The 17189-nt window shown below is 35.5% G+C and overlaps 1 protein-coding gene across 7 annotated transcripts in view; it reads right to left on the reverse strand.

Annotated features, from left to right (window-relative positions):
- The window catches only part of unc-13 (protein unc13 homolog), a 185652-nt gene that overhangs the window by 31859 nt on the left and 136604 nt on the right, over positions 1-17189 (reverse strand). For 5 of the 7 annotated variants that reach the window (XM_087348618.1, XM_087348619.1, XM_087348615.1 and 2 more), the window contains 4 exons: positions 14151-14225; positions 12620-12839; positions 12153-12273; positions 6032-6138 (listed from right to left, as the gene is read on the reverse strand). In XM_087348618.1, coding sequence (XP_087204744.1) covers positions 6032-6138; positions 12153-12273; positions 12620-12839; positions 14151-14225 — 523 coding nt within the window. Of the gene's footprint in view, positions 1-6031; positions 6139-8150; positions 8258-12152; positions 12274-12619; positions 12840-14150; positions 14226-17189 lie in introns of all 7 variants that reach the window. The other 2 variants (XM_087348620.1, XM_087348617.1) reach the window with 1 other exon arrangement.

The following is a 17189-nucleotide window of genomic DNA, read 5'->3' on the forward strand; positions in this document are numbered from 1 at the left end:
TTCAGCTGAAATAATAACAGAAAAGATTCACGATTTCTAATGTAAAGGAGTTTTGTAAACTATACTCAGTTACAATAATATCCTACCGAAGATGAAATTAGAACATGATCTTAGAATGTTGAGGTTCCTAAACCGTCAGGACGCTGAAAATTGCACAGTGCAGTTACTACCGGTTTTAAAAGATCATAAACAAGACAGTTATTGATGCCTCTGTAGTGTTGTTTAATTACGTGTGCTTATTAATTACGTTTCAACATAGATGTGTCGCCATCTAATGGTGTAATACAGATTGTGTCTTATGTACTCAAAGGAATTGGTAAGTGAGACAGAGCGAGTGCTTAATCATTAAGTTGCATTGCCAAAGCAGGCGATGTGAAAGACGTCACTCGTCTGCAACCGAATTAAGCTGTTTCACCACATACATTTTGTGCATTATTAGAAAACCCATTTACAAATTCTTGCAATGAAAAGCGTATACGTGAGCCAATAATTACTAAGAATATCGCGTAATACATTACATATATGCACACAAGAATATTAATTAGATCAGCGTACTTCATATCATTTCGAACTACAAATTATCATCAAATTATTTTAATCACGACAAAATCAAAATCAGCAATGACATCATCATTCTGGAATATGCTGACTCCATAAGATTCCAACTGTCAATTTATAATTTTCCGCTAATTTAATTTATTTTAAAGCAGAGGTAAAATAAAACTGTTTCACATTCGAACAACCCAAAATTAATTTTAACACTGGCTAAGTTTTTCCCCTCCAAAAACTGAGGAACACTGCTACTTGAACGACATTTGCAATTAAGTAATTTGATCCGTGGTACATTTGACCCCGTTTTGGTAGTTAACTATTTAACAACTTGTATGGGAGCAATTATCAAATATGCCTGTATCTGGAACGCGTCCTGTTGACGTACGGTGTGATATGTATAAAAGATAAGTTTGTCAATTGTGGCGCGTTCACCAGAATTCGACCCTTGACCTTTGTGAACGGCACCAGTGACGTCACTTTTGTCTGAGTTAAATTACTTTTGGGTCGGCGGGGATCTGAATGGTTGACAACGTAATCACGGGGGGATTCACCTCCCGAGGTAAATGAGGTAACCAAGCTAACCATAACAACGAAGGCAAAGTCGTCTGCACGAGACATGTTCAGAAATGTATTTACGCTTCCATTTTGTTTTTAAAACTGTCTGATACAAGTGAAAATGTTTCTGTTTCGACAATTTTTCTAAAAACCATACAATATCAAACAATCAAAATCGGCTTGTCTATTCTGGAGCTCTTTTATACGCTTGGATAGACAGACGGAAGATTTTAATAGGAGTGCCACAGGACACGAACGCGCCTAAAATTGCTGACTTGGTTGGAAATATTAAAAATATGAATGTCTGCTGGATTTATAATTGATGGCAACACTACACACTCACACCCGTACGACCTGTCTTCTGCACTAGGATTCTCCGCTGATAAATGCGTACGGCATGTTAATGGAAAGGTTTAATGCAGGTAGCCATTTTGTACAAACCGCCGGCTGTAACACTGGGAATCAGGGTGATTCTGTTTTTGAAATTAAGCACAGAAATACATTATAGTATTCGGAAACACCATATTCTGCTAGCCGTAATTATCTTGATTGCACACAGAACATTTATAAATGAAGTGGGCACACGTGTGCATGACATTTTGACACATATTTGCAAAATTCTGGGAATAATTGTTTACAAAGTGACAGTACTTTGAAGTTTTGTTGAAGCCAAATTATCTAATTGGTTTAAATTTGACTGATATTTACATATCGATTAAAACTCGATATAGATGTAAAAATCGTGATTTAAGAGTCGTGTATGCAACATTTAACTCGAAATTTTTCTTTTAATCCTCCTTCACAACAAAGTATTTTCTCTAGAGTCTAAAAGCCAATAACAGTGACGAAACTGACACAGAAATTTATCTTAAATATTTATGGCATGCAAAGTAAAACGGCAAACAAACAAATTGCTTGAATGCATACCCAACAATTTATAGCAGGAATAGTTCTACACTTTTTCCCCTGGCTTCGTCCAGTAATTCAAAACAACCCCCCTTTTTTAAAGAATACGCGTTACATTTCTTGATGAGGTATACTAATTGCCCCTTGGTGTGATTTATTTACATTTGCGTGTAAATATTCTAAGTGTAGGCCTAATTTACTTTCGTAACAACGAGTTAAACTTCCAGTTTCGTATCCGGTATTTTTTCTTATATAAAACTTTTGTACAGAAAAGTAAGTGTGTTTACTTCAGGGAAATAAATTAATTTTCTTTGTTACGAGAAGAATAAGGAGACGAGTTGAGTACAGTACGAAACGTTTTAATATGCAGGTCTTGAACTGAAGTAAAATATGGCTTTTACATTGTGAATTAAGTCCATTATGATCATAAGGAATGTTGAATATTAAAAACTATTATACACTGTTAAGATTTTAAACTTCAACGGCGACTGAATGCAATGTTAACAATCCCACATGGGCTAATTGGGGGCACAGAATGTCTCCGAAACTTTGGGAACTATTTCTCTCTCTCATAAACTAATCGTCCAAGGATACTTCTTTGTGTTCTACATTTCTAAAATACTACAAGTTTTAATAAATTTTATTGATTGTTACCAGCTTTGTACTCAAACGTTGTCTAATACATTTAAACACTGTATAAGCGTTTTATATTCAGCTGAAAACTACACGAAAGAACAGATCTGTCTTATGAATTGTTATACTGCATTGTTTAGTTTCAGCTAATCGAATTGAAACAAGTAGTTTGCTTTATAACTGTTCCATATATTGTTATTCTACGCATCAAAGCAATAAGTAGTCAGTGAAATTTATCGCAAATTGCCAGATAAATGCTGTATTTGAAACATTTTGTAAGTAGACTGCGTATTGTTGGGTTATATAAATTTATTTAGGCCTACTTACTATAGAACTCTAAAGACATTTCTAAATGAGTTTTCCTATAGCCTATAGTTTTTTAATGTTGTGTAAATCCTATTCTTTTGTGCAAGTGTGTGTACAGCGAATGCAAGCTATAACCTTACTATGACCTTGAAAATAATTTTTGCTCTTAACGTATTTATGTTTAAGCAGATGGGAGATCATTGTGGAAGGCGACGTCTGTTGAATACAAACACTTGTAAGTGTATTTATATTTAAAAGGATATTTTGGGGTGTCGATTTAGCATAACATATTACTCTACAAACCATATAATAATACCTGTGCAATTAACGCCCACTTAAATATCTCACATTAATATAATATGACTATAAATCTTATTACCACAAAAAATTATGGTTTGCAGTAAATACCGAAAAGTCAAAGTATTCTACTACAAATTTACAAAAGTACTACTGCTACAAAATACTACTACTATCGATTCCAGTACCACCTATGTTTACAAAGGAACATCTATTCTACGTTGTTATGTACAGTTCCATTGGTAATATTCTACCTTACGAAAGTAAGTGCACGAAACATGCCCAGAATAGAGCATATAGGCCTTACCCTACAGGGGGCATATATGTACAGGGGTGGGCTGTAAAATAGATTTTGCTACTTCTAAACGTCTTGGGAAAACGTAAATTGTAAAGAAAACCAGGGAAATTTCATGACTGAGTATTGCAATGGTGGAGTCAATTTAAAAACTGCGTACTTTTTAAAATATCTGCTTTGGATTATGCTGAAATTGTCATACAGTTTTTGAGACTGGCTCTGATATATTCTTGCCTATGAACGCGGAAGCCTCATTTCCTTGCTTCATCAAATCTTAGTTTCTGGAATTTATTCATATCGTGCTTAGTTGACAAATCTGAACAATTCTTATCGACACTGAAGAAGTTAAACTGCGTAATGGATGCCAAGCTGCAATACGTACGTCACGCTTTCTTGTTATATTCTCCATTTCATTAAGTACCCAGAGAGGGCTATCTTGTGTAGTAAATTGTTTCCTTTTTGTGGTGTTCTTATAACATGTTCCACCACAAAGCAATAAATCGAGGAATCCATTAAAATATTCTGAGTTTATAAAACTTGCTCTTATATTAAAAACCGTTTTAACAAGTAACATTTCTTACGATACCTACTTTTGTTTGTTAATGTTGCATAATTTTTACTGTGGGCCGAATTTTCAGTGTTTAAAGTAGAATGTAAAGATTACGCAATGCTATTTTACTTAAGTTACCTGCAACGTTTCATGAATATATTATGTTATATTAATTAGACTTTTAGTTTAGCTTTGCTGTGATCAGCTTGTCTGTGCTGAATGGAATTTTTTATTGGTATTATGGTAGACTATTGTTAATGAGGTTTTATGCGTGTTTCTTCATTCTCAATTATTAAGATTAATTCGTATTAATTTGTTTCTTGCATGCCTTCATGACAGCCCGTTTGTTATATTTGTTGGGCTTGTTATCTTCTGTTATATTTTATTTATTTTAATCGTTTATCAAGTTTTTACGTGTAAGAAATATTTTACATATGCATTGAAACAGGTAATTTATTAGCCTAAATTCGTGACGAGAAAAATACGTAAACAATATGAAGACTGCTTTATGAGAAATTTATGTGATGTAGCATGCTCGCGTTCTGACGCATTTCATGTACAAGTTCTAATTATATGGCTGTAATTACTGAAACTTCACTAATGTTCGTGATAAATTACAGCTTTCAGTACTTCTTGCCGCCTGTATTCAAAATTTACAGTACTTGATAAGAATTAACGAGTCAGTACTCAAAAAACCTTTGAAAGTTAAAGAAGTCTTTCATTAAGGTAGCATCATATTGTTACTGAATTAATAAGAAACATGTTAATAAATACGCGATTCTCACTACTCTGTTCATATTCTACATGCTCCAGGGTGGCCATTCGGATTGTCACGTGACATCATTATCGGATACAGTATCTCTCACTTTCCATTAACGAGACCCAAAGAGTTGAAAGATTTTCCACTTGACATGAAATAAATCATGAGTAATGAACTATAATTAATCTTCTGTTTTAAATCACCTTGTTAGTTTACAACTGTACAATTATAAACTTTGCAAAGCGATGTGACGAACGAATTATATTTGTTTTAGTGGGGATTAAACTTACAAGTTAAATAGACCACTGATGCGTATCGTAACACGAATTTTAAAATCGTTCTAATAAATATATTTCGGAATTATACGCAAGTTTTCTTTCAGGAATTTACTGTTTCCGTCGCCATAATACTAAACGTTCTACTGTAATTGGAATGTGAATTGCATCGCATGGCGTGGCGTCCTGGATGTATTGCAGCATTGCAAATTAATAATATGAAATTAAAATGCAAAATTTTATGTACGACGTTCTGTTGCGACATTCCCACGCCTGAAAAAACAGCTGCCATCACAAGTTCTAAAATTTATCAGTTATCTTTTTTGGAATGTTAAATGAGCTTTCATTAAGGAATTTACTCTCTAGTCGGCGTAGCATTAAATGTTCTACTGTAATTAAAAAATGAACTCCAACATTGCAAATACTGATTATGTTCTTTCGTCAAGGCACATACAGAGTGGAGGGTTAACAGTTTGAAATGAGAAAGCATACTAGAAGATCGACTATTATGTACAGCGTTCTGTTGCGATTTAATGGGGGATAAACATACTTGAAGCATCCTAATTAAACTACAAGTTTACAAACGAAGAAACAAAGTACAGCTACACATACAAGAAACAGAGAACAAGAAGTAGGCTGATAGAAGAATAAACGAATTTCTAAACCTACGAGTGTAGTAAGAAAATGGCTTTGTCCAATGTGAAATACATCGAGTATGTATGTAGGTGATGACTTTACTAGTGGAGAAGAATGAAACGGCAAGTCCTTATTGATTTATTTCCATTTAAAATGATAAATAAAAAAGTGCAGGTTTCATGACTTTTTCTGTCTCATCGATTTGCTTTGCGCTTTGATTAGACAAGTGGTTGTAGCATGATCCCTGTCTCTGCAGGCCATGATACCTGTGATTGCGATCTTGCAAGACCATTTGGATGTTCCTTCTAATACGATTTCTTCAGCCTGTTCGATTGAATCAATGTGTGTGTCGGGATCCACTGAAAAGGTGTTTCTGTGGAAATATAAAAATACACACCAAAGAACAACACCACATCAAGTACACAAATTAAACGAATGGGGGAAAGCGAAGCATCCAGAGAAAGGGGTTGTGAAGGGACTTAGATATGTGTAACACGTCTCGATATGGATAAGGTGTACGAAGGTTAGGTTAGGTTTTATCAGAGGTCAAAGTGTTCATATGTGAGGTACGGTCATCTATAGGAAATATTAGCTTTTCAAAATTATGACTTATTATACTACGTTTTCATTGCTCATAATCCAAACTGATTTACTGAATGCTGAAAAACTGCGAGCTAAAGTGGACGAGAAATGACGAAGACATTTAGAGTTAAAATGGACGTTTCTGACAAAACACGTAAAGATGTCAAAAGGTCACAACAAGAAAACTAATTTATGAGAAAATGAAATTCCATGCCACTCTGACTATGTGGGCCGACTGAACTGTTCGCTATCTATTAATTTTCTCTGTTTAGATCGTTTATGTTCGTGCCCAGAACTGTTTTTTTGTGTTGTATACAGACGTCTAATCCGGCGGGAAAACCTTTTGAACAACGTATACAACATAAAGCAGAAAACAGTTCCGGGCAAGAACATAAGCGATGCAAATACACAATATTAATCCACGGCGAATATTACCCGTAAACAGTACAAGAAGGGGAATACAGATAGCCTACAAGGACAAACGAAAACAAGGCAAACCTACGCCATTCAGAGGAAGTTCAGTTTACATAGATCCTCAAAATATTAACGTTAAATGACGGATAGATCTCAATGAAATTACATATTGTAATACGAGTTTTAGCATTTATACAGCTGGATCTTTTAAATACAAAACATACGAGTAACTAAACACTTCATAGCATACCTTATGATTTTAAGACGTTAACAAACATATACATAATAAAAAATGACGAAATAAATAAATAACATACATCAGGTTATATTAGTGCGATGTGAACATTATAATTTTGTAGGGGGGGAAGTCATTAAATTAACACGGATAACAAACGCTAATATTAACGATATATTAATACAAAATAATCATGATGCTAATTTGGGCTTTTGATAGTTGAGGTTAAGTGTGAAGTATAAACCACTGTTTACGAGACTTTTGTGATGGCAGCGATACCAATTTCTGAATCTGACAAAGAGATGCACGATTTTGTCTATATCGGGATTCATTCTTCTTCAGCCTGAAGTACAAATTTATACTCTTCATACGTCAGTTATCTGATGGGGCAACACGAATTTAATGAGAGCACGAGATCTTCAAAATGAAGTTCTTCAGCCACAACACACATTTTAAAAGTTTCGAGCGGCTGCAATGCCGACGTACATGACATGCAAACACTTGACTTTGAATTGGTTGAGTGAGGGACAGAGGTCAGAAGAGTTTACACATTCCATACATTGGTAGGGAAACATGGCGATGAGGGATCCATGTAGTGAGAACCACTTATTTTTGTCCAGACCACAGGCTAGCAGTTTGTTTGATAAACATTTTATACCGCAAGATGCAACAGCGACCGCGATGTGACAAAGGAAAAAACTACGATTTAGTTGGAAGTTGCCAACTTTGCAGACAATTGCTTTTCAGTGTTCCCTGGAATGTAATATGAGATTCTAAGAAAACAAGAAAGACAAAATGTTGTAATTAAAATTCCAACAGCCATTGTTTTAGCTGTCGCCACAGCGCATTTGTGGTAATGTTTTTGCTATTTTTTTTTATATTTCCTACCATCTTTCCTTTTTGGATGCTGGCTTAAACAAACAAAAGCTCTAGAATCTCTCGACCTGTTGAGATAATACATTTTTCAAGTCCGAAATTTGTTACGACTGCTAGCCTCTGCTGCTGGCGCACTGGATAAGAAGCCACCACATCATGTTTACCTTCTTTCCTTCATGCTGATGCTGGAAAGAGGAAGGTCAGCATTTTTATTAAAAAGAGAGAAGACACACTTTCTCTCTTTTCTTGCTGGAAAGTTGGTAATATTTCAAACAAACCTGTGATGGCTATTTTGGCCGACCACTTGCTCGTCCCGTCTAATACGGACTGTTTCACGGCTTTCATGTGTCCAATGTGACTTTTTTCTTCAACTCCGAATACGGCCCTGTGATACACGGGGAAATAAAACAACGTTTCTTGTTAAGATAATCAGAAAGGAGGGACCGTCACGTGACGACAGAAACAATGTCCGATAGGAAATCAGTTTGTTTGAAAGTAAATTAAGATTAATATATATTTTAAACCAAAATAATTACTAAATACTAATAGAACAGTACTTACTCAATGAAAATTTAAAATCCAAAGAAATAAATACATTTTTTCGCTATAAATTGTTTTTAATTGATTAAACCCATAGTATAAAGCAATATTTAATAAAAAAGGTCGGACTAATAACAGTTAAAAATGGGTAATTGTAACGAGATTTAAGTTTTACAAATTTTACTTACTTTAAATTTCTCTTACAACCTTTCCAGAATTAATATAATTATTATAAACACAAAAATGTAGTAGGTCTGTACTGCACAATAAAATTGCTGATATCAAAAGCTGTAGGTTTCAGAAAACGTTACCTTCATGTCGATAGCTTTTGAGGTGAAAGGATTTTTCCATTTCATATTATTAATAACAAAATCACAGTTATCATGACAAAATTTGTAATAAAATGCGTTTGATGGAATTTGAGTGATGAACGTATGATAGAACGTAATTAAGTTTAATACAGTTAAAGGCCTTGCTGCAGGCCACAGGTTACACGCCCAAACGCTACAAAAGATGTGACAAGAAGGTTGGACGCACGTCCAAACCAGCTTTATGTACAATGTGTCTCAGCTCTGCCAGGCTTAAATACCATTATCAATCAGTCATATAGTAAATTTACGCAAGTGATCTGTTGTGCATTCATAACGAAAGGAAAAATATAATTAACATGGGAATAAACATCAATATAAGCCTAATAAAATTGTATTCTATTGCCATTTTAATACAATCGTGTGTTATACTGCGTTTATATCAGTTTTAAAATAAGAAGTTTAAATGTACAGTACTTCCACACAGAACTTAAACACTGCATACAAATTTCAGAAATCATTCCGCACCCCACAAACTTTTACGTTACATTGAAAATTCAAGTAGAAATTGATATGAGGATAGTTGATTTCGCTTTAGGATTCGTTAAGAAAGTGGCGTTAACAGAATTACGAAGAGATTCAATTTCATATTTAAAAATAAAAATACAGTTATTGGAATACAATGCAGATAGTTAACTGTTATTAATTAGGGGTGGAAAACATCATAATTTAATTATTGTATTTAAATTACACATAATGAATGAACAAGCATTCTATTACAGCAGCAAATGTTTCACGGGCCACAAGATAAATATCGGCTTTATGAAGTTAGCGAACGTTGCACATAATGGAACTACACTTTAAGAACACACAACAAATTAATACAACTGAAAGAACGTATAAACATATCGAGAAATTAACCCACATTTGATTCTTGAATACACTTTTTAATATGTAAGCTTTTTTCCTCTTTTTGAGCTTTGAAGACTATTTGCAGCATCTCCCCATGAACAGCTAACAACATCCGAATAATTAATTAATATTTCACAATTACGTTACAAACAAATGTAAGACGTAACATAAGGGTTTGAGCTGTTTTCTACTACAGTGTCAGTTTAAATTCTGGGTTTCTGTAGAAACCTATGGTATTGAATTTAAGATATTACGTTCTTTGGTTGCTTCAAAACACTAAGAGATTCCAATACAGACCATGGGTTTTGGACTTACAAATACCTTTCATGTAAAATAATTAGAAGTATTATATTACTAATTATTTTCGGTTTACACTTCAAGCCTGTGAGAGTAATGCTTTCCATAAATTTGTTTTCTATATATGAGCAGGTGTTTAGACTATTATTTTATAGGCCACGTAGTCGGGATATAACTTCTCTTTGAAACACAGCTTCTTGTTGAATTGGAGTTATCTGAATAATAAGACTGACAGAAGGCGCATGGAGAGTCAGCAGATTGTAACATTCATTGAGCTAGAAACCCATGCTAATACAATTACCTCATAAATACCATACAGTAGGCCTACATAATCGTAAAATTAAACATTCTTCAGGACGATAACGAAAGGTTGAATGTTTCTGAAAAACAAATACTTTACGATAATTTATGGATACAAAAACACACACTGATATTCGATATTAATGAACTCTGTTTGTGGCACGTCGTCATTAAATGACGTAAACTAGGAATGATAATGCAGGGTTGGCTGTTTTAACGACGTTTTATCTACAACACAGGTTATATGATGTGGAGTAGTAGTACGATGAGCGAAACATGACTTGGAAAAGAAGCGGTCATGACTAACATCCTCGAGCGACTGAGGAAGACCACTGCTACAAAGCGTAAGAGGAGAAAGTTGTAAGGTCTACTTCAAGATATACCGACATTCGTATTTAGGTTCTGAGATCGACCGGTAACGACTCAGTCAGGTTAGCGTAATTGGCCTTCCGAATGTGATCAAGTTTTCTGAAATAATCTTTCTGACGTAGGTTCAAGCACGCACGCCGCCTATGCATGTAGGTTAAGATATAAAAATAATTGTTATCTAGAATAATTATAACGATTTCGATTGAATACAAGTGCACAGCTATCCCAGATTCAACTGAACAGGGAATATGTGTAGTATGTATGGGACATCGAGGATTTTTTCCGTGTGTAACAGGCACGGCAAAGTTTGTGCAATGATTTTGCACAGCAATGTCTTTCTTGTTAATTTAAAATTAAGACTGCACTTCGTCTTCAGTATGGATGAAGTGTTTATTATCTGTAGCCCCTAAATCCCCATAGCTGTTCAAGCACTACGTAAGTATAAAAATAATTGAAAAGGAATCGTCTGAAAGTGTTTGTTTGGCTACGTTAAGTTGTGGGCTCTTCATGGACTTAGCTCATTGAATTTTCTAAGTATAAGAACGAGGTGCAACTGTTGACTTAACAGTCAGATTAAATTAAACATCAACTTTTAAAGAACAAATTACTTCCATTTGTAAACTCCGCTCTCTTTCTCTGAATTTTACGAGCATTCAATTTTATTTTGGCTCAATTTTCGTCGAATTCGTCTCCATTCCTGGGAAGGCGACAGCTGCCCAAACGGGGGAGGTACTTGCAGATGACGAGCCATTTGTTTAAGGCGACTTTGTTAAATGTCCCGCACAGCTTCGGTATGAGTGTCTGACGACCCTTATTTTCCGGGCGCGCGATATGCGGTTGCATCCAGTCACGAAGAATTTGCTCTGGTCCTAGCGTGTTGTTTTTTCTCATGAAAGATTATTTCTACTAGAAGTAGGATAAACACAGTTTTTTAACTTGGTGTTTATTTTAAGCTGCCAGTACAGAATATACTTTACCACGCTTTTATTAAGTTAGGTTTAATAGAAAGGGGCCACATCGAATCCGTCTAAATGGGGAAGTTTCTCCAGAACTGTTTATTTTATATATTATCTTGAAAAAAATAACATAGCGGCATAATAACGTCGGAGTGTAGGAAGGTAATATTGAGCATCCAACAAGCCTTTAATTCAATATTTTAACACATTTTATGGTGCTAATGGTGATGATATAATAATAATGAAACGTACGAACCATGGTCTGATCACCAGTAGGCTATCTGATTAGCAGGTCCAAGACAGAACACCAGAACGCAAAGGCTGCTGGTTCGTAAGAACACAAAACACGAAATGTTTGATTATATATTAGCAGCAGCAATTACAATGTTACATAAACTGTAAATATAAATAAATTTGAAAAGTAGAACATCGGCGTTTTTTACAGCGACATTCTTCGAATGAGGCTGCACTTGAGGAAAGGTATTACATACTTTCTTTCGCGACTCGGTCGCTGCTGTAATAGAATGCCGGCTGGCTGACGTTGCAACGCACTGAAAATTGACACTGCTGGACCCACTGACTGGGACTTCTCTCCTACCTGATTTCCTCGAAGATCTCCGGCTTCTCTCGCTCTCTCTTCTTCATGCGCTCCTTCATGGCTGTGATGATGCTGTTCGCCTTGTCTTCAGCCCCGTGCTTAGAGCTCTTCTCAGCCGCCCCTGTTCACAAGACAAAGGGGCCGTCCTCATGCGTTCTTTGCAATAATTACGTCTTTGGAACTAAAGAATGGATTTAGATAATATTTGGCACTGACGGGGCTTACAATGAGGTTGGACAAATTTTATATCGGTCAATATCACGAACATGAAGTTATTCTATTCTAGTTGCCTAAAAAATACAAGTCAGTCAGTTGGTCCGTTAGGTTGGGCAGTCGATTGATCGGCTAAGGCAGTCGGTGATCATAGGAGCCAAAGACGTCCATCGGTCCTGCCCAGTCAGTAGACTAAACTCTCGTGAAGAGGAGCAGGGCTTAGTTCTCTTTTTTATTGCCAGCCTGGTACTCACTCTGCAAGCAGTCCGCGTTCAAGAGGTCCTTGCATTTCTCGTGACACTTGACGCCGCACTCCGAGCAGCGGACTCCCTGACGCGCGATTCCCCACAGCAGCCCCTCGCACTCGTAACAGTACGTGGGCGACGTAGCGGTCCACAGCAGGAAGTTGTGCGGCGTTGTACTCGAGATGGGGTAGATGAGGGCCTGCAGTGTTTTCTTGTACACGTGCATTTTCTGCTCGCACAACATACATCAATAAGCATCTCTCGGTTGTTTAAAATGGTCCACACAAGGAGCGTAATCTATTTTTAGAAAACCGCTATCTCATTTGTTTTTACAATCACACAATACGCATTTATGTAACATAACACAAATTGCCTTAAAATATCGACCTTCAATTATTAGACGTTTTCAGACTGATCTGCCACAGAGATCAATTACTCTACTAAATGAGACTATGCAATTATTAATGTTTTCTAATTAGTTTCACAAGAAACCCCATCACACCATTGGAATGATTTGTTCCAAAACAGTATGATAACATCATCGAAACTAACAACCACTGAAAGTCATGATACATCCATTTTTTATTATAGCCTGTCCATTGTAACGTCCACGACAACCTTAGAATGCAAGGTGTGTTCAATTTTACATAAGATTTATGGCAAGATGTCGCATCGCAGAATCAAAATGTGTTTGCATATAAGGATTCCATGTTTACTTCATAACCAATATTTACTCCTATTAAAAATGATAAACGCTGCACTGGCAAAATGTAAAAAAAGAAAATCATACAAAGCGAGTGACAATACATAGGCATATATTTTTCTTTTCAGAATCATGGTCCTGACAATGGTATAAGTGTTTGTAACGCTCCCAGGTCCATTCGCTGCCTTTTACAAACTGTGCCGAGTTTTGAAACTATTCGGCTAGCTTAGCAAAAACGAATTCGAGTTACTGTAACTTCCAGAAGAGCAACCAAGTCTGTGGATGACACACTGAATTTTTTTCTAATCTGACGGGCAGAGTGGAAGAATTATTTCCATTACCTTTTCTTACTTCAACGAAACTAAAAACAGTGGAGACAGTCAAAAGATAAAGAATAATACTACTGTGAAGTAAATTATTTGTTTTCTTTTTATCAGACACACAGAGTTGTATGAAGACAATAAGTTCTGTGGATTTGGTGACACTTATCAAACTATTCTTGTAGTTGACAAGGGTAGGAAACAGGTAAGACTGAAATATAATTTAAAAGCGAAAAGAGCTGTGAAAAATGTGCTCATTCTGTACGGGCATAAACTTCATAACATTACACAGCAGGAGGGTGCTACAGTATGAAACAACTCTGTTGTCCAGCCAAGGCCTCTACCCTCCTTAACCCCCTAGTCATACATTTGGCTTCATATGTGTGGCTCCCCTGGGAGAACGGTGTATAAGATCTACAATTTTCTTAAAGAAGTGAAGCCCGTGCGGGTGTCGAGAAGGATTTAGCGATAAGTACTGATAGGGCAAATGAGTTGCTGGTGAGGGTAACACACTCACCAATTCCTCGTCGTTGAGTGTCGCCCTTGGTACAGCGGACGTGAGACCTGCATTGCGTTTCGTAGCCGCCATCGTCTAGAGATGGAGAAACATTTTTAAACACATTTCGCATTCAGATCATACATATATGATATTTCATCGACAAAGATATCTCCTATGAATACCTTACACAAGATAGAAGTTTTCACGACGGTTCAATGCTAATGTGGATGCTGTTTCTCTCTGGTGGCACGGTGTAGATATAGGATATATTGTCGACGTTTCGAAGATACTATCTCCATCTTCAAGGCGATGTGACTACAGAGTGACCCCTGCTAATACTAACAGTACATGTCCACAGGAAAGTCATTTTGCCTTGAAGATGGGTATAGGATCTCCGAAACGTTGGCAATACAACCTACATTTACACAGTGCTATCACCCACAAAAATGACATTCCGTTGTTAACAATTACAAATATATAAACTTTTTTACATAAGATTGCTTTTACAGTTTTAACGATGCTATTATCATGAAGGGAAAGAGTAAAGAATTGGTGTACTGACAATAATGCCTGTCTCATAATGAAGCACTTTCTGTGTTCAGTTGGCTTAAATAAAGAAATAAAATCACGGCCGACAAAAAGTAATATTTAAAGTAGCACGAATAGAAAGAATATATCTGACTTGGACACACCTTATCTTACACGCCTTCAATACAAGCACCGACGATGATGGTTATCAAGGTGAAGATAACCTATTTACGTTTTCCCATTGAGACAGAGTTAAAACGTGTGCTTATCTTTATCGCTGTGCGATATTAACTTTAATTATAAAAAATGTTGTCTTATATTCGTTTTTCAGTGCACTTTGTGGGCCATAGCCAAGACATTTAGATCTTTAATATTAACAGGAACGCAATATAAGTTACCATTAATTATACAAACCGTCTGACATCTTTGTATGCTAAAAATAAAATCAGATTTTCTACAGAACAAGAAAAACAGAGAAGAATGCTTCTTCTTCGTTTGTGTTAGGAACGAAATTACATACGTATATGTATTATACATATTACATAATTTACAATTTAATTGTCATTATATTTTGTATAACACAACTTGATGAGAAAGCATTCTGCTCATATTTCGTATATCGTAAAACACTTCGGCGTACACATGCAATATAATTAAAACATTTCAATTAAACTCTAATATTTATCTTGTTTGCATTTAAATAAGCTCATACATTTGCGTACATCTTATAAGACAGCAAGATCATGCATCTGAATGCGTAGTTAAAGTTTAGGAGGAATTGTGTTTTGTTAGTTGCTTCGTACATTTAAACTACAGTCACTTTACCCATATGTAATAAACTGGACAGAAGTATTACGTACATAACGAAGCAAGTTAACATTAAGTCAGTGTTTAGAATCAGGTCCTTAATTTACATTAATAGCATGTGGAAGAAGAGACGTTAAGACATGCTACATGAAACAACACTCAACAGAGCAGAAGTATAAAGAAATCATTTAAAAATAAATGTAGTTTTCAGGAGTAAATAGTGAACACACAACAGAAATCGAAATTAAATCTATCTTACATTGGTCTTGGAAAATTAACTACGTGATATTAAGGAATATCAAAGTAAAGTACAATATAAATCCAAACTCCTGTCATGTTAAATACAAAGTTCGAACAAATAAAATTCTGATAATTAAACGTGCAAATACTATATTAGTTTAATAAACGTAGACAGTGACATATGACGATCCAAGTAATGGCCAACTGAGGTAAAGAATACAATTTATAATTATTTTAATACTGAATTTAACCTATGGAAAGCCATACATATGCATCTCTATATGCCGACAAACTTACAGATCACAAAAGTTGTTAAAGTACACGATGCAAATAATATGCGTTATCAACATGCAAAATAGACACATATTTGACACTTGTGTGGAATCCTTTCGCTAATGCATGACATGTGGGCCGATGAGATGCAGAACCACTATTAATGCCACATTAATGCTATTATCTAGAACGCTTTTATGTATGGATCCCGCCACAATCATATTGATTATGTGTCAGTATCTTAAAATAATTCGCTCAGAAGAAGAACTTAAGTTTCCATCCACACAATTCTTACTGATAGCTCAGAACAGTAACAGCTCACAATTTACAAGTTATATTACCATTTTGTGGCATAAAATAAATGACATAGGCAAAGGATGATAGTGAGTAAGGAAAAATTCTTCATGCAGTAGCAACAAATTTAAATGTAAAAAGCATTTCAGGCAACTATATTGCAGGTAGCACTTCTAAGAGTTTTTGTAAATTTCTAATCCTTTTATAGAGTCGTGTTTCGAAACGTCCGCTAAATATAATACGGATGCATGTTAATTAGAAATGCCACCTAAATACAGATAATAAATTAAACCTATCTTGTTCAAAACATTATTTTACGTGCGGTAACATAGCATATGGTCAGGATATCAACAATACCTTGAGCACCTGTGAGAGGGGATGCCGGAAAAAAGAGAGAGAAAACAAACCACACTTAGTAATACTAATCATTAACAACAACATCAACAACAACAACAACACCACCATCAACAAAGATAGCAACAATTACATCTGGCACCATTACGTAAGGAGTGATTAAGTAGCAGATACAATAAACACAGTGGTAGGTCGACGACAGCGGTCGACACAAACAGGGATCAGAAACACCAGTAAAAGAAAATTAATCGTTACTTTTACCCAAGTATGTAAAAGCGAGTAATTAGATAAATTATTTTTCTAAATTTTAAACTTTTCGGATTCAACATTGTTCATCTTCTTTCGTAATTGTACTTAACGGCTAGATTTATATCTCATTACTCTATGAGACATATAGTACGACCCTATGTGGCTGGAAGGATCGACCAAACTGTCGATAACTCGAGTGGGATTCGAACCCGTGTTTCCAATTTCCCAAGGAACAAAATCGATAATGCTTAAATCATGCTGACAATATCATCGACTGTATTTTTAATAATTAACATACGTTGTAACTATTCT

The sequence above is a fragment of the Zootermopsis nevadensis genome, unplaced genomic scaffold (genome assembly GCF_977971745.1).
Source record: "Zootermopsis nevadensis isolate Lab colony 2312 unplaced genomic scaffold, Znev_1.0 Znev_ptg000013l, whole genome shotgun sequence".
NCBI lineage: Eukaryota > Metazoa > Arthropoda > Insecta > Blattodea > Termopsidae > Zootermopsis > Zootermopsis nevadensis.